General features: G+C 46.7%; 1 protein-coding gene across 5 annotated transcripts in view; it reads left to right on the plus strand.

Annotated features, from left to right (window-relative positions):
• The window catches only part of MKL1 (megakaryoblastic leukemia (translocation) 1), a 119734-nt gene that overhangs the window by 89679 nt on the left and 3161 nt on the right, over window positions 1–26894 (plus strand). For 3 of the 5 annotated variants that reach the window (XM_025208882.1, XM_025208879.1, XM_025208881.1), the window contains 12 exons: window positions 8281–8336; window positions 13581–13656; window positions 14194–14355; window positions 16188–16363; window positions 17916–18071; window positions 18809–19062; window positions 19374–19548; window positions 19833–20948; window positions 23146–23277; window positions 24450–24614; window positions 25720–25896; window positions 26392–26452. In XM_025208882.1, the coding sequence (XP_025064667.1) occupies window positions 8281–8336; window positions 13581–13656; window positions 14194–14355; window positions 16188–16363; window positions 17916–18071; window positions 18809–19062; window positions 19374–19548; window positions 19833–20948; window positions 23146–23277; window positions 24450–24614; window positions 25720–25896; window positions 26392–26452 (2706 nt within the window). Of the gene's footprint in view, window positions 1–8280; window positions 8337–13557; window positions 13657–14193; window positions 14356–16187; window positions 16364–17915; window positions 18072–18808; window positions 19063–19373; window positions 19549–19832; window positions 20949–23145; window positions 23278–24449; window positions 24615–25719; window positions 25897–26391; window positions 26453–26894 lie in introns of all 5 variants that reach the window. The other 2 variants (XM_025208884.1, XM_025208880.1) reach the window with 2 other exon arrangements.

Below are 26894 nucleotides of genomic sequence, written 5' to 3' on the forward strand. Positions count from 1 at the left end.
GCAATGCATAGCCTCAGAGGGCAGGAGTTTTTAAAGCAGAATTGAGGGATAGGAAAGGAACAAGAGCTTCTGGAGAGCTTCTGTCTCTAAAAAGGATTTCCCAAGGAAGCTAGCTAGTGTCATGAGAGCAGAGAAGCTAATGCTTTGGATTCAATTTGAACTCTAGAGATTGATAAGGAAACGTCAGCATTGTCAACAACAAATAGTCTCTGTCATATATGGAGGGGCTAAATAAAACTAGAAAATATGTGTCAGGAGATTTCTTGAGGTTCTTATTAGCTAATAGGGACATGGTCTGTTGTAGAAAAATGACCTGTCACAGTCAGCCATTATCAACCAAAGGACTGGCTGGTTTCTCCATAACAGAGGGGTGAAAATGGCTGTTTGCTAGTGACAACGGAACAAATCTATTTACTGCTCTGCTACAGAAAATGTTGGCACCTGCTGGAATGTGCTGTTTAGGACATTTTCTGTACCAGCATTGAAAACTGTTTTATCCCCTCTATTCTAATAGCTAAACCATTTTTAATGCTGGTTCAGTGGGGCTTATTGCTGATGATAAATGACTAGGTCATTTTCCTAATGTCAGTAGAGTGTAAATGTGGCAGTCTGCAGCCACTGAGTTTTAGATACCAAGGATCATTAGATACCATCAAGGAAGCATGCTGTCTCTTCCTGTTAGGAAAGTCCCACTGCATTAATAGGTAAAAAGAGGAGGGGTGAAAAGAGTCTACCTTGTTTTTCTGTTCAAAACATTTGGGAAATTCATGGATCTGCTTGCTCTTTGGGATTTGGGTCCTTCTCCTCTCTCTCATCTGTTGACCTCTCTATTGCCCATGTTTTCTTCCATAGTGACACCTGATGTTTGCTTTCCCACTCTCCAGAATCAAGGCCTTGTTATGTTGGAAATTGCAAAGATGCATACATAGTCCCTGCAGCGAATTGTTTTCAATCTAATATAAGACAGGATTCAGTAAATGGGTTTAACAACTCAGTGGCAGGAACCCAGGAAAAAGCATGTGGGTTCTAGGTTCTAGAAAGTGTTGCCATAAATTAAAGTCATGGTCATTTAGAAAGGATTAAACTGACAGTGACACTTCACCCCCAAATCCAGAAAACAGCAAACTAGGAAGTAAATCAAAAACCAACCATTAAACTGAACCTATTCTGTATATGTAATTCGTTATCATCAATCCCGGCCCCCAAAACTCTGTGCAGCATTCCGTGAAGTTCAAATTATTTGGACATTGCAGACCAAGGTGGAAACCCTGTACTATGGTGTACTTTCCCAGTAATTTCACTTTACCACAAGGAAGGAACATTAGCTCAAGAATTTCCACTGGTTGTAGCTGTGACAATACTACATGGCCAGAGAGACACTTTCTCAAATAACAAGGTTCCAAATGGTTTATGGCTTTTAAAGATCACAACTAACATCTTTACCACTTGGAAACTCAGGGGCAGTGAATGCAAATCAGAGTACAAATCATTTACTCCTAGCAAGATAAGTTTCTTATATTTAGGGTGACTGCATTCTGCATCAACTTTATAGTTTCATAGTTGTTAGGGTTGGAAGGGACCTATTAGATCATTGAGTCCAACCCCCCTGCCCTGGGCAGGAAAGAGTGCTGGGGTCAGATGACCTCAGCCAGGTGTTTGTCCAATCTCCTTTTAAACACCTCCAAGGAAGGGGACAGCACCACCTCCCTTTGCTGCCATATGATTACTTTGCTGCCATATGATTATCTACAAGCAGTTAGGGATCCAATAATACTTCCCAAATTGCCATGGTTCATTGTTAGAATGCTCAGAACCTCAGTCTGAGGACAGATATAATTTAGTTGTATTCTCTAGCTGTGTACCTGTGTATTCTCTAGTTACCAACATTACCATGGTGCTTGTTTTTGTGCTCTAATTTTAACTAGATAACAGGTAAAGCAGGAGATAGTACTTGCAGGTTCAGATGAGGTAAAAAACTGCATGTCTTCAACACCTGCAAGTTTTACAGTCCATGCCGCTTTATTACCTCTCCCAATGGCCCCCTATACATGTTGAATGGGTGGGGAGAGAAATATGAAAACTGTGGGACATTATACACCAGAGTCCTTGAGGACAATCAGCAGTTACCCAGTGCTTCCCTCTGGGCACATCTACATAACACACTTTACTGCATAGTTACTGCACAGTAAAGCATCACAGTCTACATGTGCAGGACATTTACTGTGCGAGTGGGGCCTGGGAACCCCTGCAGCCGGCGGAGCTCTCCTGGCCCCGTGCGCATCAGGACTGGCCGCGGTGCTCCTTGCCAGCCCCTGGGGAATCCTGGAGCACCCCCTTGCTGCTGCAGGGGCAGAACAGGGCAGGAGCTGCTCCTATGGGGTACGCTTGTAGACATGCTCCTGGGGAAGGCTTACTGTACATTAAAGCACATTAATAACATGCGTAGATATGCTCTCTATGAACATTCAGTGAGAAAGGAATAGAGCCACCCAGGAGAAGTGCCATCCACTCCTGTTACAGTCTCACCATTAGGTGATGATGACTCGCTCACAAAGGCAAACAGTAGATTTAACACTTTCACTCAGAACACCTAATCTTGATCCAACAAAGCAGAAGTTTGTTAAGTAACACTGCTGTTGCAGTCAGTGTGCTGTACCAGGGTCATGACTCAGATTTAGAAACATCAATTGCCTTCTCAAAAATTTTAAGTTTAATCAGAAGATGAGATTCTATATGATAATCATCTTATTAGTCTCAAGAGATTTTTTTTCTTGAGCAAATGCCATGCAACACTCTTTGGAAGAGATGTTGGTAAACTGCTTCCCTCAGAGTTGGCAGTGATAATCTCCTCCAGCAAGTGAACTCCTTCACAACCGTCACCAGTCGGGAAAGGCATGGTTCCAAAGGATAACTTGTTCAACTGTATTGACAACCACTAATGGCTGCCATTCATTTTTCTCTGCCAAAGCTGTAAGCAGGGCCCCACTGCCTAGATAGTCTTGACCATTTGGGGCATTTGTACACATTTGTGTCACAGTGCCGGGCGCATGCATTTGTATAAATGGTGAAATGTGTGTCAGCGCTGAGAAAATGGCAGCGGTGCGCTTTTGAACTAAAACACATCAAAGGTGTTTTAGTTCAAAAGCACACCACTGCCATTTTCTCAGTGCTGACGCGCATTTTGCCATTTATACAAATGTATGTGAGGCAGTGCCGGACGCGTCAGCTCACGTGTGGAGCAGAGTCGATTAATCTGCTTTGACACGCCGAATCTCCAACACGTCAGAGCAGATAAATGTATGTGTATAAATGCCCTTGGTCTTTTATATGCGACTGAAGTGCCTAATTCACTTCCTATGTCACAGAATGTATCCCAACTCCATATAAGTTGCGGTTATCACTACACCACTTTATCTGCAATAACCAAATTAGACTGTAGCAGCAGTGTAGTCTAGTGAGTGATCAAAACTTCTGAGTTTTACTATTGTGTATGCCAGGGACTCATTATATGGCAGTGGGCAAGACACTTAACCTCTACGTCTCCATTTTCCTCTCTGGAAATTGGGGCTGGTGTATGTATATTACAGAGAGGTGAAATTCAGTTAATTAACATTTTCTGAAGTATTTAGAGAGTTTTAGATGAAAGGCATAAAAGAATTATGTATTTTTTCAGGGCCTTTGATCTCTTCCTTTTTGTAAATGTTTCTTTGCTGAAGGTAGGAATTTTAAGGGTTTCCCTTTTAAGGAAGGGATAAATATAGGACATATCCTTTCTGGTCTGGAGATATACTGTAGCCTTAGGTGGGATTGACATGGTGCATCGATTACTGCAGTGCCAAATCCACAAAGATACTTGGGTCTTGTAAAGCTCAGTGTTGGAACATCTAACAGGTACTCTTTCACCAAGAGAAAATAAGGATCTTGAGTTGGATATCCAGGCTTCCTGTACAGTTCAGTGGGAAGATGAGAAACCCACAAACTGATTTGGAAACTGTCCAAGGTAGTCAGTGGGAAATGCCCAAGAGAAGGGCAAGGGTTGAGCCCCATCTCTCAAAGGTACATAGGCACCTACCTCCAATCAGAGTTCTCTGCTGTGAGTCTTCTCCAGGGGTTAGGTGCCTAAATCAGGTTATCTTCTCTCAAAAACCAAGGAAATGGGAAATTCCCTACCCTGTTATGACCAATAACTCAGTTGTTAGTGCATTCACATAGTATGTTCAACATGAAGGGAAATTATAGAGAGGATGGAGATGGGTTTTTGTCTCTGGTCATAGGGGACTGGATTAGGATGAGTGACCTCAAGATGCAGCAGAGGAAATATAGGTTGGAGATTAGGAGGAACTTTCTGACTAAGAATGTGGTCAAGCACGGAACAGACGACCTAGAGACGTTGTGGAATCTCCACCCTTGGAAGTTTTCAAGAGCAGGTTGAAGAGACTTGGCTGGGTTGGTTTAGTGAGGGATGTTCCTGCCTTGAACAGGGGGCTGGACTAGATGACTTTGTGAGATCCCTTCCAGCCCCACTTTCCTATGATCCTAAGTCTTTGCTCCTAATCTAACAGTGGGGATTTGTGAATGGGTCTCCCATGTTCCATTGCTCTTAGTCATTAGGCTATTGCTTTTAATGGGGCATGTGCGCATACACATCCAACCAACCCTCCAAAAATCCTTGTTGGCAGCTGTCTTTTGTATGAAGCTTCATCTGACATGCAACCATGAGGACACCTACCAAATTCCCCATGGGTAGGGGAGTGCTTTGAGAATGCTGCAGGGGTTTAAGCAGGGACTAGGTTTTTTAGGTAGTGCACGGATGTCAAGAGTTGGGTGGCTGTGAGGATGCTCGGGAGCAGAAACTTGAGTATGTAGAGAATTTTACCAGTGGAAATTTGGGTGCCTGCAGGGTTATATGGTGGCTGATAGGGTATCTTAATGGTTTCTCTTGTATTTGAAAGTTGAGCTAAGGCATGGGTCTGTCACTTCAGGTGGCTCAGTTCCTTAGCACTTCAGTCATCAGTTTTATAAAGCCAGCACAACCCAGCTTGGGATGGAGACAGGTTGGCACTTCCAATGTGGCCGCTGCTGCCACCAGTGCCCTCACTTCTCCTCAGCACCCAGCTGCAGCATGGGTGAAGCCCCCCACTGCTGAAATGCCATCAAAGCCCCCCTTCTCCCCACCTGCCCTGGCTCCTTGGACTGGATCTTATGGCTCCAGCCTGCAAACAATATGTTGTCAACCTCTACCTTAGCAGATTTAGCCTAGTATCTATGAACTGATCGATCACTAAGCCAGACTGCATCTCATGGTTCCAGCTTTCCCCTTGGCTCAGTGGTCACATTAGCAGAGTTGTGCACAGCTCCAGGCTATCTATTATGCAGTTGTTTCAAATCCAAGACAAATGTACAGGGTTTAGTTAACTTTGAATGGAGCATGGTTGTACAATAACCCTTCTCTTCTGATATGTCAGCCTCCTTTTAGAGCACTGAGGAAAGCAGTGAAGGACGTGTGCCCCTTGACATTTTCAGAGGCCGAGCATGAAGTCCTCTGTCTTGTTGCCAACATAGACAGTGCTACAAATCAGTGTTTGTTTCCAAAGTAATAGCCATAAAGATTGAAGTTGCTCTTTTAGGTGACTGTTTAGTTGTTTACTGTAGTTGTGGTATATCAGAGAAGTCTCTCTTCCCTCTTCTTCTGTTTTTTATATTCATAAAGCTAACCCTGGAGCCAGCAAAAAATGATACAGGTTGTGCTGACAATCTGATTGTAACTGTCAGGGAAGTTTGATTTAACTCCTGTTATACACACGCTGCTAAGTGTGTTATGGCAGAGCTATGGAGAAAGGAAGAGTGGCAAAATGACCAACTCCTTAAATATTTTAGTACTGGAGTGCTCTTGAAAACTCAAAATAAGTCCTACTGTGGCAGCCTCTTTGAAATGGCTTTTATAGTAGTTGCCTGAAGCTCTGGGATGTTTTGGTGTAGAAACACATTTCTTTATCTGTCACTCACAAAATAACTATTTAAGAAGTGTGATGTGTTCATGTGTGTGCACCTGCATGCACAAAGACCACAGGATGGCTTGAAAATAGTTTTTTTCCCCTATAAGTTTTGTCCCTTGATTACTCTGAAATGGAGTAATTTCAGCCAGTTAGTATGTAGGGATTTTGTCTGCTTATTGAGTCATATTTCCACACTTATTTCTCATTTATGCAATTATACCTACTCACATTGGCCAACTCACATAATGCCTTATGGGCATTTCTCAATAACTGGATAGCATGAAAATCCCTTGAGTCTAACTGACACCCTTTATTAGCCAATCAAGGGTAAAAGGATTTTTATGCTTGCTGCGGTTATTACTCAAGGAGTGCATAGCCATTGTGCAGGTTATTCTACTGCAGTGTTAATATCTCTTGGCCACAGTCTGTAAATATATCAATCCTCAGAGGCAAATTCTGATTTCCATTACACTGATGTAAATCTGGAGTAGCTCTATCATATTTCACAGCCCACATGGCTATCACAGCTTCTGATATTGCCCACCTAAATTCATGCACTCCTTATTTCTTGTGGGTGGGGGGAAGCTCAGTATACCACATACAGTAACCGGAATTCCTTTTGACATTCAGTTTAAGCAAGGATTTTTACTTTAATGAAACAACAGCCAAAGACTGTTTGTAGAGCCATGTCTCCCAAAGAGGTCATCTTGAAGCATAGAATTAGTTCTCTATGCTACTGTTGGGTGCAGTCTGGTGCATAGGGCTGTATTTTGTAAGATCTGGATACAGTGTTTGGGGGTTATTCACGTGGAAATTTAAACCTTTGCGTTCCATCAGGGTTGCAAGGGATTCCTTCCTTCCTTCTTTGTGAAGCTAAAGTTTATGAAATGGACTGATGGTATTTAAGCGTATATGAAGTTTATTTTAGCTGATGGTAACATACAGATTCTTCCATGCATGGGCCAAAATTAGGGTCTTGATTTCATCACTGCATTCACATGGTCAGATCTTTGTGTTCATGTAGCAGCCATTTAAAGTCAACAGCAGTCCATGGAGGCACAAAGATTCACTTGTACAAACCTGTCTGTAAGATCAGAGATGAATCTATCACTTCATTTCCATTCTAAGGTTGTGTCTGACCCGGACTCTGAATTTCACAAAACTGCTCATGTGTGCTGGAAACTTTTCTTGCATGACCGCCAGGTGGATGCGATTTATTCTAAGTGTAATGTAACCTTGTGGTTTTCGCTCAAGACAGAATTTAATAATAATTTGGAAACAAGACAGGAATAAAGCAGGTCATTGGCGCTGTTCCACTTGGTTGTGTCTGACAACAAACTAATGAGCGGTGCTTCCATTCAGGGGTTGCGGACCTGCCCTGGCTCTGCAGAAACAGTGGCAAATGATGGCTATCACTGGGCAAGAACTAATGTAAACCCCTTTTCCAGTTTCACTGTGGATGCGTACTTTGTGTGCCCTGGCACAAGCAGCTGCAGTGAGAGATTCTTCCAGGGTTAATACAGTATTGGACAGCACAGGATCAGTTTCTTAAAACATGATCTGTCTTGGCTGTGCTTCAGTGCTGAGCTAGAGAGGGAGAAGGTCCGCTATTCAGGGAGCTGCTCTTAATTCCTCCTGCCTGTTGATAGACAGATGTGCTTTCCTGGCCAAGTGCTTGTTCTTGTGCAAGAAGACAGATACTCTTATGTTGGGGCAGTGCATAGGTCCTGCAGCTATCGTACCAAATCTGTGAGAAAGGAGAGAGGCAGTCTAAATAAATGAATGTACATGCAAGTTATGGATTTTCATAATACTGGATGGCAGTAAAGAGGTACAGTTCATATAATCCTCTCCTATTCTTCCAATTCCAGTTCCTAACACTTATATCAGGTCCAGAATATTTACCACTATATGAAAGTTTGTGCATAGGGCATTGATTATCCTCATTCCTAATTTTTAGCCCACATTATTATTATGCCTCAGTAGATGTAGCATCCACAAGGTAGGTCTATGGCCAATCCAAGTCAAACTCTAGTCCACAGTATATTTTCAAGCGGCCTACAAGGAGGGGCAGATGCATAGGTGGTATAAATCACTGCAGTCCCACTGCTCTGAAATGGAGTCTTTGATTTAAATCAGTTTTTAGCAGCTGAGAATCTGATCCAGTGTGGCAGATGCGGGCACCTCTGTTTAGTTCAGTTTGCCAGCTCTAAGTGTCTTGCGGTTGGAGAGGGCTGGGACTCCACCATTCTTATTCATTCTCTAAATATTTTTCTCCCAACAGCTCTGAAAAGTCCAGCTGCATTTCATGAACAGAGAAGGAGCTTGGAGCGGGCCAGGGTAAGACAGTTTATCCTTGGAGGTTAAAGGGAAGTCAAAAGTGGTGGGTGTCAAATCTGTTGTGCCAGACAACTCATAGCTGTAAATGGGATGGAGTAAGGGACCAGTCCATAGTCTGGAACCAGTACTTTGTCATGGCCAGAAAAATGTGTGAGACTGAGGATTTATTTATATAGAATGGTAGTTCCACCCTCACTGTACCTGGGCCTGACTACACTGCAGCTGCAAACAGTACCTAGAGTTCACCAGAGGGAAGAATTTGGGGAATGGCAGTATTTTTCTACCTGTCTACAAAAGCTTTTTGTGGTCATTCTTCATGGCATCAATTGTACCCACCCATTCTAAGCAGCTGTATCCTCCTTTGAGTGAAAATGCCTGGCTTCTGCATTGCATGTTGTTACCTAGATGACAGGTAACCTTCATAGATTTTATAGACATCAGGGCTGGAAGGGACCTTGGAAGATCATTGAGTTCAGCCCCCCGCCCAAAGGGCAGGAAGTCAGCTGGGGTCATAGGATCCCAGCAAGATAAGCATCCAGTTTCATCTTGAAGGTGTTCAATGAAGGCGCTTGAACCACCTCCGGTGGCAGGCTGTTCCAGACCTTGGGGGCTCGGACAATAAAGAAGTTCTTCCTTATGTCCAGCCTGAAACGATCTTGAAGTAGTTTGTGACCATTCGACCTCGTCATCCCTTGGGGCGCTCTGGTGAACAAACGTTCCCCCAGATGCTGGTGGTCACCCCTGATAAACTTGTAGGTGGCCATCAGATCACCCCTGAGCCTGCGTTTTTTCAGGCTAAAGAGCCCCAGGGCTCTCAGCCTGTCATCGTAGGGTCTGCTTCCCTGACCTCTGATCATGCGCGTGGCTCTTCTCTGGACTCTCTCAAGCTTCTCCACATCCTTTTTGAATTGTGGAGCCCAAAACTGGACACAGTACTCCAGCTGCGGCCTCACTAAGGCCGAGTACAGGGGGAGAATGACGTCCCGGGATTTGCTTGAGAAGCATCTATGGATGCAAGCCAGATGAGTGAAGACATTTTTTTTCCCACGGACAAGTAACAAGGGCACACCTTGTGTTGTTGCTACTTGTCCCCGGGGAATGCCCATGCTACATGTGGCAGGTTAATGTGGGTGGGCGCATGCACACATGCAAGCACTTGTGCCTGCAGCAGCTCAAATAGAAGCAGTGCAAATTTGAGCCGGGGCTTTTTGCCTCAGAGCACATGCTTGGACATGCACTTTGTTGTGGAGCAAATTGTGCCACTTGGGGCAAAATAACCGGGTCCAAGGACAGAGCCTTGGGGGACCCCACTGGTCACAGGACACCACGATGAGTGACTTCCATCGATTACTACCCTCTGGGTCCGACCCCGGAGCCAATTTTCCAGCCAGCGGATCGTGGAGGACCCAAGGCGACAATTGGCCAGTTTCTCCAAGAGGCGATCATGGGTCACCAGATCGAAGGCTTTTTTGAAGTCAAGATATATGACATCAATCTCTTCTCCCTTGTCCAGGTGATAGGTCACCTGGTCGTAGAAGGAAATGAGATTGGTCAAGCAAGACCTACCTGCAACAAACCCGTGCTGGCTATCCCTTAAGATGTTGGCGTTGGCCAGTCCATTAAGGATGGCCTCTTTAATAAACTTTTCTAAGATCTTCCCCGGGATAGAAGTCAGGCTGATGGGCCTATAGTTAGCTGGATCCACTTTCCTCCCTTTCTTGAAGATAGGCACCACATTGGCCTTCTTCCAGTCTTCGGGCACTACACCAGAGCGCCAAGAGTTTTCAAAGATCCGTGCTAGAGGCTGGGCTATGATGCTCGCCAGCTCCTTGAGTACCCTGGGGTGAAGATTGTCAGGGCCGGCTGACTTGAAGGTATCCAGCTTCTCAAGATGTTCCTTCAGAAAGTCAGCATTAATGGAGGGCAGGGGATCACCCTCACCCTACCTTGTAGGTAGGGTACTGATAAAAGAGGCAGAAACAGGTTTGCAGCCCAACCTTTTATTTACTTGCACCTTAAAACATGAAAGTAAACATTTACCCAAGGTCTATCTGGGTACCCACAACAACACAGCATAGATTCTCACCTATACCAGGTGGGGAGACTCAAGAGATGGGAAGTGGGTGGCACGCAGATTGGCAGCAGCTCTTCTTGAATTTGCTGAGTTCTCCAAATTTGCCTCCAGCCTATGCCCAATATTTATAGATGACTGATTTTAACATTCAGATAAATGATCTCTGATTGGTTTCATTTAAATGTCTTTGTTCCACTGAAACTTTTGGAACTGGACTGAACCAGATCTCTTGTGAACTTGGAAGGTGTCAATTAGTTGAGCTGTATATATCCTTGGGAAAGAGGGAGGGTTTCTTATCTCCTTTTCTTCTCCACTGTGGAATGCTATTCTGGTTTCTTCTTTACCTTACTTTATGGTCTTCCCTGACAAGGCTGTTTTTGTTTTTACAAATTAAGCATTTTAACAAAAATACATCTATTATAACAGAATAACATCTAATACATTTGGTTACATCAGTCACTACTACTATTTTAAGATAAAGCTATGATATAGTGTATATAGATTATGTAATATATGGTCTTCCCTTATCTTCATTCAGGCCATGTGCTTTGTTTAATTGTGCTTGATGGCTTCCTTTACTTGCGGACAAAGTTAGTTGTCACATCTGCAAAGGTTTATGTTATGCTCACTCAGAAAAAGGCTTTGGACCTTCTGCTTAGCAACACTTCCGCAGCTTAGCATAAGCACTTTGAAAATGGCCAGTGCTGGCAACAATGTGCATTTCCCTTAGTCTCGGGTGCTCCCAAGCCCTGGGCATTTCTCTTTTCTAAAAATGACCGTGGGGATCCCACGTAGCCTTGAGTCGAGGCTAAAATCACAGACCTTGAGAAAGAGGAAGTCGAGAGAGACAGGCCCTGCACTTCATGCTGCTGCTGCTTGAACAGGAGATTTTCTTGATGATTTCAGTTCCCCAAAAGGCCTCTAGGGAATGTTATTCTGACCAGACCACTTGTTTTGAGAAGAAATTATTAATGCCTCCAAGGGTCCATTCCTGAAGTCTGTTCTTTGGCTTGTTGTACACTGCCTCCAGGCTTCCAGTCTCTGGGCTTGTCTGTAAGTGCCAAGAGCAACATGCTCAGCCTAGAGGTGCTTGTTTCTGTGCATTGCTGTGTGGCACTGCCTTTTCAAACAGAGCTACAAGCAGCCTCACAAGCCAGGGTGAGGCTTGTCGCAGAGTCCAGGTCCCGCGTGCATGGGGTCTCCAGTTTAACAAGCAGCCAAATTTACAACAAGAGGAGTACAGCCTACCTGCCAGCCAGCTCCAAATGCTAGCATTGTGTGTGCACCCTCTGCAAACACCTGAGCCAATACTCAACATCATAAATGTAAAAAGAAACACAGGGTATGTCTGTGCTGTCTCCTTAGTGCTTCCCTGGTTTGCCTCCTTCTGCTGTACACTTGCTGCTCACCAAAATATTTCTGGTTACTTTTGTGTCTGTGCCCAGAGATGCTGTCAGGATCTCGACCTTCAGCTTGCTCGTGAGAGCAGCAGTGGGTGCACCCAGATTTACTCCAACAGTGGCCATGCAACGTTCTGTCAGTAGGTGGACGAGAAGCATGTGGGCTCTGCTCTCACTGGGCTTCTTTCCTGGCAACAATCCCAGGAGAAAGAATATAAGAACTGCCGTTTGCTAGGTCAGACCATAGGTGTCTCTCAGCATCCACTCTCTGCCACTATGTGACAGGATAGGCAAGATGGACCTACGGTGTGACCCAGTAAATGGCAGATCTTCTGTGCTTGTGTCCATCCTGCCCAGTATCCTGTGTCACACAGACAGAGAGTGGCAGAGAGTAGGTGCTGAAAGGGAGAGTGAACAGGGTGTGACTAAGGTTTTTCCCACTGTTGCTCTCTCACTTGCAGTCTCCAGCATTTAGGGTCTAGGAAGTTCTGATTCAGAGGCTGCACCCCTCACTCTCATGCTGAATAGCTACTGACGCACCTTTCCTCTGAGAATCTGTCCAGTCCCTTTTTGAACCTAACTAAACTGTCAGCTCCCGCAGCACCTAGTGTCAGTGAGTTCCACATTTTAACTATAAGCTATGTGAAAAAAACTTCCTTTTATTAGTTTTAAACTTACTACCTCCTAGTTTCATTTTGTGACCCCTAGTTCTTGCATTGTGAGAGAGAGTTAATAATGCATCCCTATTTACTTTCTCTTTACCATTTAGTATCTTGTAAACCCTTACCACTTTCTCCCTCAAACCTCTCTTTTCTAAACGGAATGGGCCTAGCCTCTTTAGTTTCTCCTCATATGAAAGCCCCTCCACACCACTTACCATCCTTGTTGCCCTTCTCTGGACCTTCTTTCATTCTTTGATATCCTTTTTGAGGTATAGGGACCACAACTGGGCATGGTACTCAAGGTGTGGACGCACCGTGGACTTATAAAGGGACATAATGATACTTTCCATTTTGTTTACAGCTCCCTTCTTAATAATCCCTAACTTTTGTTTGCCTTTTTGATGGCTGCTGAGCACTAAATTGAAGTTTTTAGCGAATTGTCCACAATGGTTCGTAGGTCTCTTTCCTGTGTGGTAACAGCTAATGCAGAGCCCATCATAGTGTAGTTATAGTCTGGGTTATTTTTGCTCATTGCATAACCTTACACTTACCTGCACTGAATTTCATTTGCCATGTAGTTGCCCATTCACTTAATAGTGCCAGATCCTTCTGTAGTTCCTCACAGTCCTCCTTGGTCTTTACCACTTTGAATAATTTTATGTCATATGCAAATTTGGCTACTTCCAGATCATTTATGAATATGTTAGTATGGAGATAGTATAGGCCTACCCCTGAAAGCTTGGGCCATGTTGAGTAAGGAGGAAAAAGAGCTGAGGCTCTTGATGGAGCCCCTGTGTCTTGTTCTGCTGAAGGGCTGTCAACAGCTGTATCCTCTGCTGAAGGACCATTAGCAGCTGCATCCTTACTGGCTTCACTTACAGGTTTGGGACACAGAACAGGACATATGCCGTTGGGCAAACTGATCCTGTAGCATTGAGGGTTTACATACTGAGAGTAAGCTCTTGAAGGGAAAATGCATCCCCCCCTTTCCATGTGCAGTTTATTCATATGTAACAGTTAAGGATGGATTAAAAATTGAAATCCCCCGTGCTGTCCAGGACTGTCTATTCACTTGAGTTCAGTAGATTCTTGTTTGTCTCTGCTGCAGACGGAGGACTATCTGAAACGGAAAATCCGATCCCGGCCAGAGAGAGCGGAGCTGGTCAGGATGCACATTCTGGAAGGTATGGCACATAGTAAAGGGAAGGAGCCATCTACAGCATACATTAAATCATGCCAGGTGGTTACTCACTTGGACTTATTTCATCTTCCACCGCCAAGTCTCGTTCACCTGGGGGTTGATAAAGAGTGGCAGTCATGGCCCTCTAGGAAGGAGTTGCTACTTCTTTCATGGATCTATTGTGTAAACCCCAAACTGTGCACAGCTGTTGGGCCTGGAATAAAAGGAAAGTGGGGTGGATGTGGACTATTATTCTAGCCAGAGAACTTCTTAAAGTGTTCAAACAAGTAAGAAGATTGAAAGTTCAGCTAGAGAGCACGTGAGTCCAATTCTGGCATCAGAGATGGCCTTGATACACTGTATATGTATAAGGATGCAAATCAAATCAGAAGAGATGAACATGAGTTGAGTAACACCAGTCTGAGTGTAGGGGCCATGTCCCATCCCATGTCAGGAGTGCAAGCTTGTAAATGGAAGCAAAGTTCTGCAGTCACATGCAGGACAGGCCTTGTCTGATAACTTATTTACTTTCCCCGAGCAGAGACCTCAGCTGAACCCTCCCTGCAGGCCAAGCAGCTGAAGTTGAAGAGGGCCAGGCTGGCAGATGACCTCAACGAGAAGATAGCCCAGAGGCCAGGTCCCATGGAGTTAGTGGAGAAGAATATCTTGCCTGTGGAGTCCAGTCTGAAGGAAGCCATCATTGGTAGGAGCAGAGGATCTCTGTTTGTGAGGAGGTTCCCAAAGTGGGGTGGTATTTCCCATTGCATCCTCATTCACTTGCCCTAGAGAGTGCAGTCCTATGATGTCCTTTTTTTCTGGATCCCGGAATTATAGCCTCGTCTGTTTGGAATGCAAAACTTCCTCCCCAACTCAAATAGTGGTGAAAAGACACTAGACTTAAGGGATGTAGCTATCCTAGAACAATGTAAAGTTAATCCTGAAATCCCCATGACTGAAGAACTGCTATAGGATTGCATTTCCCATCTTGTGAATCCCCTGCTTCTTTGAAAATCCCTTTATCTGTATAGCTAACCTCTGTGGTCAAGGCCTGGGAGAACCCCCTGACTGTGTCAGATTAGGAGGTGGACAGACAGGGAAAATGAGGAAGCAGTTGTGGAGAGACAAAGGCTTTCCTTGGACCCCAAATCACCTGAGGATTCAACCTTTTAAAAATAAAGGAGCATAGACATAAATCACGCCAGGACCCTTTCCGGGGTAGAGAGGAATGAGAAGTAATAACCACAGCCTGGATATACCTTCCTCTTTCTCTCCCAGTACCTACTGATGTGGGCAGGCTGCATCAGCCTTAGCCACACTTTCCTCAAGCATAGACAGCCACTGGAGGCACTGTCACTTCTTTCAGAGATGAACACGGGTACACACATGAGCAAGGCTGCACGTAGGTCACTGTGGAGTGCAGGGCAGTGAGCCTGGCTTTCCCGTTCCACCAGCAATAGTCAAGGGAGAACAATGGATGAACTTGTAGTTGATACTGAACCAGAACATGAGAGGTCTGGGGGCTGTTCCTGGCTCTGCCACAGGCTCTTCTGTATGACTTTGAGCAGGTCACTGAATATTTTTACTTCAGTCCCTCATCTGGAAAATGAGGCTGATAATACTTTCCTGTCTGAGAGGGATGTCTGAGGATAAATCATTGTTTTTGGGGCACTGGGGAGGGCCTGGTAGGCAGGTAGAAGCACTATCTGCCATCAGGACCACTACTTTTGACTGACCCCAACCCTTCTTGGGTCTTCTAAGAGACTATCAACGACTCCTTGAAGAGAGGAATGCTATCTCCTACCCTGTAGCATATATACTGGCAGTAAAGTCACCACTACTTTACACTAGACTGCATACTGCTACCCAGTATCAGACTTTCCTTTTCTACTAATTGAGAGACAGCCAAAGAGTATCTAAATGCTCCTTATGAAGTGATATTGTCTGGACCCCTCTGTCAGTCTTGGAGAGGTAGCACCTGTTGTTTTAGTCTAGTAGGGGCCAACCTTTCTGGCAGGTGCACTACAAAATAAATCTACACCCTCCCCAATCCCACTCTGATCTTCATCCCCTGCCCAATCTGTTGCTCTGCTTTCCTTTCCATGACCCGTGATCCCTGCTTATCTGTAATTCTGTTCTCTGCTTCCTCCCCTATCTCTTGCTGTTCTCTCTTCTCCCTCCCCACTTTGTCACATGGCACATGCAGAAGCTGTCCATGCTGCAAGTTGGCCACCCCCATTCTAGTCAGTGACTTTTTCTTGCCCTTGGGCAAAGGAAGTATTTCTGTACTCTGCCAGATCAATCTGCAGCATTTGCTATTACTGATCACCAAATATTCTTCAGAGATAAATAGAAATAACCTGAAATAGCTGGGGTCTGTGCTGTACTCTTTGATCATTTGAGGTTTGTGATTCAAGCATACCCCAGACTGCCCCCTTCTCTGCCAGCTGGCTATAATACTGTCTTTGGGCAACATCTGCGGTCAGATAGAACAAACTTTTATTCACCATTGTCTGAATTTGGGTTTTGTGTTTTCAGTTGGGCAGGTGAACTACCCAAAGGTTGCAGACAATTCCTCCTTTGATGAGGACAGTAGTGATGCCCTGTCCCCTGAGCAGCCAGCCAGCCATGAGTCCCAGGGATCTGTACCATCCCCAGTGGAGGCCCGAATTGGTGAGCCACTTCCAACCATCATGAGGACATTGCCAGCCCAGGTGAGAATGCAGTGTGTTGACTCTTTCTTTTCTCTGGGGGTCACAAAACCCTTTCTGAATTGGGGCAGTCGATCCCTAAAGAGTGAGGCACAGGGATCCACAAGATGTCATTACTCAAGCCTGGTCTGTGTTCCTTACTGTGTTTTTGCAATATATTTTGGTTTTAAATGGCACCAGTGAAGGCCTTTGATTGCCAGGGTGTCCCATGGTAGGATTGGGAAGGAGTGGGCATCCATGATGCTTTGGTGATGCAGGAAGCAGGGTCAATAAAAAATCAACTATTTAAAAAAATTAAAAATAGGATTTTTTAAACATTTAAATCAGATTTTTTTAATTTAATTGTTTTTTAATTTTTTTTTAAAGATGTTTTTTAAAAAAACACAAAAAACATGAGGCCATGAACTATAGAAGGCAACATGATGTTAGTCTGCCATGGACTATATTACATCAGACTTCAGACTAACATGTCAGATGTTAGTCTGAAGTCTGATGTACAGTCCAAAAAACAACAGGCCATGGACTATATTAGGGGTCCAATCTTATGAGGTTCCCAGAGGCTTCTCTATAGATTAGTAAGGATTAAAGAAAAGCACTCAACCCAATGGGACTCAGTGTTCATCTGGACGATCCCATTAAGCATCTCTGTGATATTTAGTTTCAGTTCTCAAACTGTGGATTTGTATCTCCAGAGATAACATCCTTGTTAACAGCAGTATAGGGGGAGGAGAGATAACAGACCTGATTACCTACCCATCAGTCCTATTGTCTCTCTGCAAGTTTGTGTACACAGAGTCAAGCCCTTACCTCTCTCTGAAAGTGCAAAGTTTCAAGAAGTTAAATGAATTGGATTGTTGGGGGTGGAGTATATCTGGGCAAGGAGGAGGAGTCTGGAGATGAATGCAAGGAGGAAAGGGCGGTAGAAACAAAAAATAAACATTTTGAGCTGAAAATTCCAGAAGTCTTGAGGGATAAGTTTCTGAGTATAGCTTCTCCATTGCTTTGAGATCTAGCACGGGAATGGTATGGTAGAAGGAAAAACTTATCATGGCAGCAGGCTTGTCAGGCAGTAAAAGAAACCCTGTTCGGGAATATTTTAATGAAGATTATATTAAACAACAAGAATGCACATTTTGTAAAAAACAATGATTAAATTGAGGCTTTCTGACCAGTGATTTTAATCATTATTTAAATAGATTTTGATTTAAATCAAATCCACCCTGGCAGGAAACAACACAAACTTATGCATTTTTGGGAATTGGTACTGGGAATAGTAACTTGGTGAACCCTATTAAGCTAAGTGTATATGACTTTCTGGGAGACAAAGGTGGGGGTGTTGGTTTAGAAATGGAGCTTGAACTCCATCCCTGCCTTAGGCTGGTTTGCTTGCACTGCAGCAGGTAAGGTAGCAGATGGCTATGTAATGGTGTAGACCTTGTCCCTTTAGTGAATGTCTCCCATAGATCATTTACATTGTGTTCTTTCCAGAAAACAGAAAGGGAGAACACTGCTTCTTTGTGTGTATTTCACACTCTCTATTTTTCCTATTTTGCAGGGTACATCACAGTTACAGATCACTGTAGATTCCAGTGAAGCACCTTTCCTACCTGAACAGCCACCTCCTCCCTTGCCTCCACTGCCTTTGCTGCCTCCCAGTCTCACCAATGGAGCTCTCGTTCCTGCTGCCAAGCCCCCACCAACACTTATTAAGGTACCATGGTGGGGCATCCCCATTTCTTTATAATAACAAAACTTAAGATGAGTGCTCTGCTGTGGGTAGAGAGTGGGAGTGAGACACTAGGTCATGCTCCAACACTGGAGCAACGTCCTGTGTCACTTGCTGTCTCCCCCTAGCCTCCATTCACAGAGCCTTTAATGGGCTTTTCTCCACACACCTGACGAGCATAACATTTCAGTGGCCACGATCCATAATATCTGGATGCAGAAAGCTTTTGAAGTATCTGGAATTGGCTGGGGTCAGAGATGAGAAGTCTTGGCTAGATGGACCAATGGACTGTTGGGCTGAGCAGGCCTTCTGTTCTAGTCTTTGCTCTACCCCTGTATAAGGTATTGGAGCTAAGTGAGCTGCTCTGTCTGCTTTATTGTTGAGGATCTAGGAATGTGGAAAGGCTCCTGGGTTATATCTGGAGAGTTTTGAGATGCAAGACCAGGCTGGTTTCTGGTTAGGGTTAGATGTTAATGTCAACCACGTTTTTTTCCTCACTAGGCTGGTAGTAAAATACTGGAAACAGGGTACCCAGAGAAGTTGTGGAATGTCCATCCGTGGAGCTAACGCCTTGGCTGATTATATAGTTGGGGATGGTCCTGCTTTGAGCAGGGGGTTGGACTAGACGACCTCCTGAGGTCTCTTCCAACCCTCATTTTCTATGATTCTATGAAATGCCTTGACTGCACCCACTCTTACTCTCTTCCTTTTCCACTGAATAGCAAAGCCAGCCTAAGACAGCCAATGAGAAGTCTCAGCGCAGCAAGAAATCCAAGGAATTGAAGCCGAAAGTCAGGAAGCTTAAATATCACCAATACATTCCCCCGGACCAAAAGCAGGACAAAGGAGCCCCTCTCATGGATTCATCTTATGCCAAAATACTGCAGCAGCAACAGCTCTTCTTGCAGCTCCAGATCCTCAACCAGCAGCTGCAGCAACACTACAACTATCAGAGCATCCTGCCAGCCCCACCAAAGTATGTGTCCCACAACATTTCCCTTCCATGTGGAAGGTTATTGTGGTCCTCCAGAAGGAGTCTTTTTTTGGGTTAATCAGTCAGGCAGGAGCGTCTGAACTTAGCTGGTTTGTTAGTATTCACAGTTGGGAGTTCTGGGTGCAGTTAGAAGGCTCTGATCAGCTGGTGTCATATTTGCAATGATCAGGAAGCTTCCATAGGCACATACTGCTGCAAGTGTCTGTGCTTGGCTTCTTAGCATGAGGAGGGACGAATGGTGATGAGCACTTTCCATCTCAGTTTTGATGCCCACACTTTTTCTTTCTTGGTAGGCCTCCAGGAGAGCAGCAGAGCAGTACCAGTGCCCCTGCTGGGCGCAATCTTTCTACCACAGTCAGCTGCGCGTCTTCAGTATCCTCCAGTTCTGGTGGGCTGATGCGACAAAACAGTAATGCCACAGTGGCCAAGCCAGTGGGCAGCCTCCCTGCCAACCTAGATGACATGAAGGTAAAGGTCCACCTTGCTATCACCTCTAACACTGCTGGATCTCTAGTGGACATTCAGTAAGGACTGAATGAGGTGGCCATCTCAGGTCAGGGCTGAGGCATGCTGACAGGACAGTTTGTGGTGACAGCTGGCATTGCTGTCCTCCATTTTGTCCTGCGTATGTGGATAACAAAAGGGACCTTCCACCAGCAGGGCTGTCAGTTCAGGACTGTAGAGACTTAAAGGTTTGTCTGGTAAGGGTGGGAATTCTTTTAATTTGAATTCTGTTTTTTTCCCCTGATTAGGTGGCAGAGCTGAAGCAAGAGTTGAAGCTGAGAGCATTACCTGTCTCTGGCCCAAAGACAGACTTGATTGAGCGACTCCGAGCTTACCAAGAGCAGAATGGCATAGCCAATCAAGCAGCCACCACATCCAAGCCCAGTGCAACAGCCGTCATCCCAAAAGCTGCTGAAGTGATGGTTGCCTTTCCAGCTACCAGGCTGAGCACAGGGTCAGCATTGGTCACTGCTGGCATCACACCAGCAGAGGTTGTCGTGGCCACTGTCACTGGCAATGGTGTGATGAAGTTTGGCAGCACAGGCTCAACCCCACCTGTTTCTCCCACCCCATCAGAACGCTCTCAGATGAGCACTGGGGACGAGACCTCAGCCACCGGAGATGCCTTTGGGGAGATGGTAACTTCGCCTCTGACCCAGCTCACCCTGCAAGCATCTCCAATGCAGTTCGTGGTGAAGGAAGAGAGCTCCAAAGTTACCTACTGTAGTGGAAATCCAGTCCCCAAGTCAGAACAGAGCAGCACGAGCAACAGCAAAGACATGGAGGTTCAGGATAAAGACCAGATGCTGCAGGAGAAAGACAAGCAAATTGAGGAACTCACTCGAATGCTGAAACAGAAGCAGCAGCTGGTAGAGATGCTGAGGCTGCAGCTGGAGCAAGAGAAACGGTCACAGCAGCTGCTTCCAGCCATGGCTACTGGAGGAGATGGAGCTGTCCCCATTCCCAACTCGATGGTGTTCGACATCCCGGTGAAAAGTGAAAACGGTTTCCTGAGTTGCCAGTCTGCAGAGCAGCCCAATGGCCAAACAGACCAATACGCTCCTGTGCTGACCGCTAGCCAAATGGACACTTCAGATCCAAGCTCAGTGCCAAAGAAAGAGGTGATGGTGAAGCAGGAGGTACTGGCGGCAGAAACAGAGCCACCATGCCAGTCCCACAGTCCACGGATCTTCCTTGGTCAGCAGGGGGGTGTCTTGAGTAACTTCATCAAGGGGGCTCCTCCCCCTACCCTCATCACAGATTCCACAGGGACCCACATCGTCCTTACAGTGACCAATCAGAGTTCAGGGAGGCGGGGCCTCTCTCCACAGGAGAAAGTGAACAGTAGCTGCACAACATTGCAGGTAGGCATGTGTTGGTTCTTCCCTCTCATAGTTTCATAGTTTTAGGGTCGGAAGGGACCTAATAGATCTTCTAGCCCGACCCCCCGCCAGGGCGGGAGAACAACAAAAGAACCCTAAACAAAAAAAACGGGACTCAAATGAGTCCAGCCAGGTAGGTACCCAGCCTCTTCTTAAAGACCCCCAGGGTAGGGGCCAGCACCACCTCCCTTGGAAGTTGGTTCCAGCTCCTAGCCGCCCTAACTGTGAAGTAGTTTTTTCGGATGTCCAATCTGTACCTCCTCTCCATCAGCTTGTGCCTATTACTCCTTGTTATGCCAGCGGGGGCTAGGGGAAACAGTGTCTCCCCCAAACCCTTCTGGTTCCCCCTAGTGAGTTTATAGACGGTCACCAGGTCCCCCCTCAGCCTTCTCTTGTGGAGGCTGAATAGGTTCAAGTCCCGCAGTCTCTCACTGTAGGGTCTGCCCTGTTGTCCCCGGATCATGCGGGTGGCCCTCCTCTGGACCCTCTCCATGTTGTCCACATCCCTCCTGAAATGGGGCGCACAGAACTGGACACAATACTCCAGCTGCGGCCTGACCAGCGTCGCATAGAGGGGGAGGATCACCTCCCTGGCTCTACTCGAGATGCACCTGTGGATGCACGACAAGGTCCGGTTAGCCCTGCCAACCATGACCTCGCATTGTCGGCCCATGTTCATCTTGGAGTCAATAATGACACCAAGATCCCTTTCCGCCTCCGTGCTCTCAAGTAGGGAGCTCCCCATCGTATAAGTGTGCTGCTGGTTCCTACTACCCAAGTGCAGCACCCTGCACTTGTCCGTATTGAAACACATCCTGTTCCTGTTTGCCCACCCCTGTAACCTATCCAGATCCTTCTGCAATCTCTCTCTCCCTGCTAGCGTGCTCACCTCCCCCCAAATTTTGGTGTCATCAGCGAATTTAAACAGGTTGCTTTCCACCCCAGCATCAAGATCGCTGATGAAGAAATTGAACAGCGCAGGCCCCAGGACCGAGCCCTGGGGGACTCCACGGTGTCCACGGTACAAATCTCTTGTACTGTCTCTTCCTTGCTAGCCTAGTCCTGATCATTATCACCGAGGACTCATAGCACCTGGGTGTGATCCACTGGGCGAATACCATAGGTAAACTAAGCACAAGCTTGGTGCTCTTATGGTTGCCTGTACAGTAGTTTGTACAGGCAGCCACCAAAGCCTGTAGTTTGTGGAAACCAGGCTTGGTGTAGCTAAAGTTTATGCTTCAGGGCAAAAATGGACCCGTGCTGTGGGATGGGATGGAAGTCTGCACAGGCAAACCTTGCAGTTGAGCAGCACTACACCATTACTATCCTGGGGGTCTTCAAGAGGAGGTTAGATATGCATCTAGCTGGGGTCATCTAGACCCAGCACTCTCTCCTGCCTATGCAGGGGGTCGGACTCGATGATCTATTGAGGTCCCTTCCGACCCTAACATCTTTGAATCTATGAATCTATGAATATTAATTACCAGGTGTATCATAACCTGCTCAAGTCTCCTTTGAAGCACCAGGTATTGTCAGGGGTAGGCCACTAGGTTAGGTGGACATGCTGAGATGTGCTGACCTTGCTTTTTAAAAGTGCAAGCAAGAACATCCCACAACACATTGCTTTATGAAGAGGCAGGGAAGAGAGAGTTAGAGCTGTATAACTCTGTCCACTGAGGCTTATATACTGATATCTGAGCCCAGGGAATGGGAGTTCATGCCCAACTCACTGATGTTTTCATGGGCAGGCAAGTCAGTTTTTAACAAAGGTAACTTAATGATGCTCTCCAGTGGTTTTGGAAGGGAGGGACAAGCTTCAGGGCATAAAGCATCCTCATCACCTTCTGCTGAGTATTAATCTACCCCAGGGTAGTTTCTCCTTGTCCCAGAACCCCCTACTGTAGCATTCCTTACACTCTCCTCCAAAGCTGCCACCAGTGGCTGCCGTCAGTAACAGGTTCCTAACCAGTTTTGCAGTTGCTCAGTTCCCAACAGCAGGCGGGTGTCATTCAGTATCTCTGTTCTGCAGGACTGAGAACTGCATTTCCAGAAGATGTAAGGACAGGCTGACCTCATCAGAGCTTTAAGAAATCAGATCTTCTCTCTCCCCACCACTCTCCCTGCAGCTCTGTTCAGTAATATGGGGAATTGTTTCTTACGCATCTTTTTCCCTTCTCAGACGGTACAATCATCACCTACTAAAACTTCCAGCCACACACAGTGTCAGCTCCCTGTAGGCAACTCCCAGCCGCAGCCGCAACCACAGCAGCAACAGCAGCAGCCCAGAATACTGAACCAGCTTGTCAGGAAGGTAGCTGACTCCTTGCTTACATTTCTTCTTTGCTTTCCCTTTGGCTGATGCTGGAGTGTGTGGCAATAGGGAGAAGGGAGCACATACACAAACCAGTTCTGAGACCAGCTCCACTGCAGGAGAGACCTCGCTGCAGGGTCGTCTCCACCACAGGTTGCAGCTGCATAATGAATTTGATCCTCATTTGAGGAGTTGCCAGCAGATGCAGATCAGGGCAGCATGGCACAGCGCTCCCAGCCCCCATCTCCAGCCTTCTGCCAAAGCTGTTCTACTCAGTCACTCACAAGCACACCTCTTTGGAGGATCAGGAGCACCATGCACCTTTTTCTGAGGTTTCAGAGGTGACTGTAGATGAACCACAGGCACTGGAGCAGAGGATTCTGGGATGCATTGAAGGGGACTGAATATGGTGTTCATGGCATGAAAAATAGTCAAGAATCTCTGGCAATTTATTGCCTTTGCCATCTTTTCGCAGATAGTAATGACAAACAAAGAGAGACTAGAGTGGCTCTTCTTGAATAGCCACAGCTCCTCCTTTGAGAAATCCCACTAGAAATGCAAGGCATTTACTGTGCAGTGTGTACCTGTCAGCAGGTGCCTTTCCAGGGCACAGGGGTTGGAGGAGTGCACTCAGAATTGTCCTTCAGGCATAAAAAAGGTGCCCTCAGTGGAGATTACTTTCCACCTCTTCCAGGGACTGAATTGTTTTGTCCTTCCTGTGAATTATGTTGACAAGCTGTAATGGTAACATGGAGCAAGAGGAGAGCTGGAGAATACCTCTGCCTTCTCAAAGCAACAGCTGCTAAGTGTTCCTGTTGTGCATCTGCTCCCTGAATGGTCCAGATCAGTTGATAACCCCAGTCCATTCTGCAGCTCATCAGTTAGATAGGTTAGAGCAAGGTCACAAAGGTTTTTCGGGGCTTAGAGCATAGCTTCTGAACTGGCCCATGTCATGAATGGGGAGGAAGTGGCGTTGTCCACTGTAGTTATGCTGTTGGGGTCTGATGTTCTGGCTTCTTTGAAGAGGATGTGGGACTTGTGTTCACTCTAAGGGCCTTAGCTATTGCAGAAGTTAACCCAAGGCTTCTTACCCCTTGAATTCCTTTGGCTGGTTGACATATGTGCTACAAAAGTGTTTGCAGTAACTGTCCTATGCTTTTGCCTCCCTGTAGGGTCAGAAGCCAGGCCTGCAAGTAGTCACTGGGCAGATGCCTCCCACAGTATTGTCTTTCTCAGCACCTCCAAACCTGCAGCCCTTCTTCCTTAATGGCTTCCACAAAGGATCTCTGAAACCTGGTGCTCCTGTCAAAGCTGGCCAACCCAGTGTGCCGAAAAAGGTACCTATGCAGCAGACAGGGCTGTCCTTAGAGGGGGGCAAATCGGGGCGACCACCCCAGGCCCTGTACTTTGCGGGGCCCTGTGAAGCTGGGTGGAGCAGCTGTGGTGACTCAGCGCCACCGCCAGCTTAATGCCCGTTCGCTTCTCACCCACCCCCACCGCTGAATCCACTGCCATTTTCTTCACGTCCGGGGCGCATGAGGACGGGGCCCCGCTCAGGCTCATTTACCCCAGGCTCCGCACCCTGCTCAGGTTATCTCTGGAAGCAAACCCCCGTGCCTATGTTATGGCACCAGGGTTCAACCCACTTTTTCAGGCATACCTGGGGTTTTGAAGGCTGAATGTACAGGGACTACTCCTGCCCCAGCAATATTGCTCCATGTGCCCTAGGGAGGAAGAGCAGAGAGTGGCTTCCTAGGTGACAGTGCGGGGGGTGCAGAGAAGCAGCATTGTGGCAGAGCATTCAGGAAGCTGGGGCCATTATTCCTACTTTAGCAAACCAGCTGAGGTGAAGGCCTGCCCCAGCAATCTGATGTGTGCTTGGGCACTAGATCAATGCTGACTCACACGGAAGAGCTGAGTCATCAGTACTGCAGGTTTCCTTTGGAGGTCTCCCGTGCCAGCCAGCTTAGCCTGAGACATGATGCCAGCAGAGCCTGAGGTGGACACTGCAGGCTTTTCCAAGGCCAGTGTTGTGCAAGTGGCTCTGTGTTGCCAAAGCGCACACATCCCTGGGAGGAGCAGGTGAAGTAACAGGGTGGAGCTGTTTTGTGCAGAGAGAGCACAAAACACTGTGCGGGGAGTGCCTTTGAAGCTGTGGGGGGTACTGGAGGAGTCTCCACCCTAACTGAGGAGCCTTCCCCACTCCAGTGCAGCAAAGGGTGCTTCAGCAGAGGTTTCTGGTTGTGTTTTGAGGGGAAATGGCTGCAGCCAGGGCATAGCACACACTGTGCAGCGCAAGTGCTGGGAGCAGGAGCAGGTCACATATTCGCTGTGTTAGCTGAGGCACAGGATGGTCCCGTCCCAATAAGGTGGAGTGGCCCTGATGGGGACAATGGCCTGGGCTTTCTGCCTCCTCACTCCTTTGTCTTTTACTCTAAACAGCCCTCTTCGCAGCCAGGCTCTCCTGCTGCCTCCTCCCCATCGCAGATGGACCTTGAGCAGCAGCAGCATCCGTCCCTATTTGGGACCCCTCCGTCTCCCCTCCCTGCCCCCTCAGTACCAATGAAAGAACCTCCAGGCTACGAAGAGGCCACAAAACAACAGCCAAAGCCCCATGAGGTAAGAGCCAGCCTCCTTCTCTGGCTTCCTTGGGGAGCCTGTGCAAAAAACATCTTCTCTGAATAATAAACGCACATAGGTCACTGAATTCAGGGACAGGCACCTAGAAACAGAGACACTAAGACATGAGGGGTCTTTTCTAACTGACCCTGAACTACATGTAAGGGAGTCAAAGCACCTTCCCTCTGGCGGCATCTCAGAGGGGTTGGATCCATGTCCTGTCTCACTCTGGTCCCTCCACTCACTGAGGCGGAGGTGAGGTTACTATGGGGTCGTTGATATGGGGCACTTTGGGGCTGCTACGAGCACCTTACTACCCAGTAATGCCTTGGGGCTACAGGGTGTTGGTGCCTGGCTGCTGTGCACTGTCCAACCGGGTAATTTCCTCATCAGGGGAGAAGGGAGGGGGCAGGGGAAGGCAGCCAAGTTGTGGTTGCTGGGGAGGTCAGAGGTTAGTGCATTTTTTGAGGCTAATCCTACACTGTCTCTTTCTAGGAGAATGGCTGTTCAAGCCAGCAGATGGATGACCTGTTTGACATCCTCATTGAGAGTGGAGGTGAGAGAACCGGCACTTTACAGCCCTTAGCCCTCTGGGTTTGAGTCCATGGTTTGTACGGCCCAGTTGCTAGTATGGCTTCCACCTCTCTGCTGACCCACAGGAGACTGACATTGCTGCTGGTGTGCGGAGCTCCTGGTCTGGGCCCTTGCTCGTGCTTCACTTGGTGCTGCCCAAAAGCACTGGCAGGCAGGCAGGGGAGTCATTGTGGCTCCATAATGTGGCGGTCGAGTGGTAGGCTGGGCTGTGGCCAGTAGCCCCGAAACGGCAGGCAGGTACTTTTGACCGATGGAGCAGAATTAGGCACGGAAGCGTATCGGTTAAACAAAGAGATTGCTTTACTTACACCGTCAATGAATACAGCATAGGCAGAAAGTTAGCTTCAGTTACAACCGAACGAGAGCTCTTTAAACCGAGGTGAACAATTCAACGAGCATGCAGA

Source organism: Alligator sinensis, unplaced genomic scaffold, assembly GCF_000455745.1.
Source record: "Alligator sinensis unplaced genomic scaffold, ASM45574v1 scaffold215_1, whole genome shotgun sequence".
NCBI classification, from domain to species: domain Eukaryota; kingdom Metazoa; phylum Chordata; order Crocodylia; family Alligatoridae; genus Alligator; species Alligator sinensis.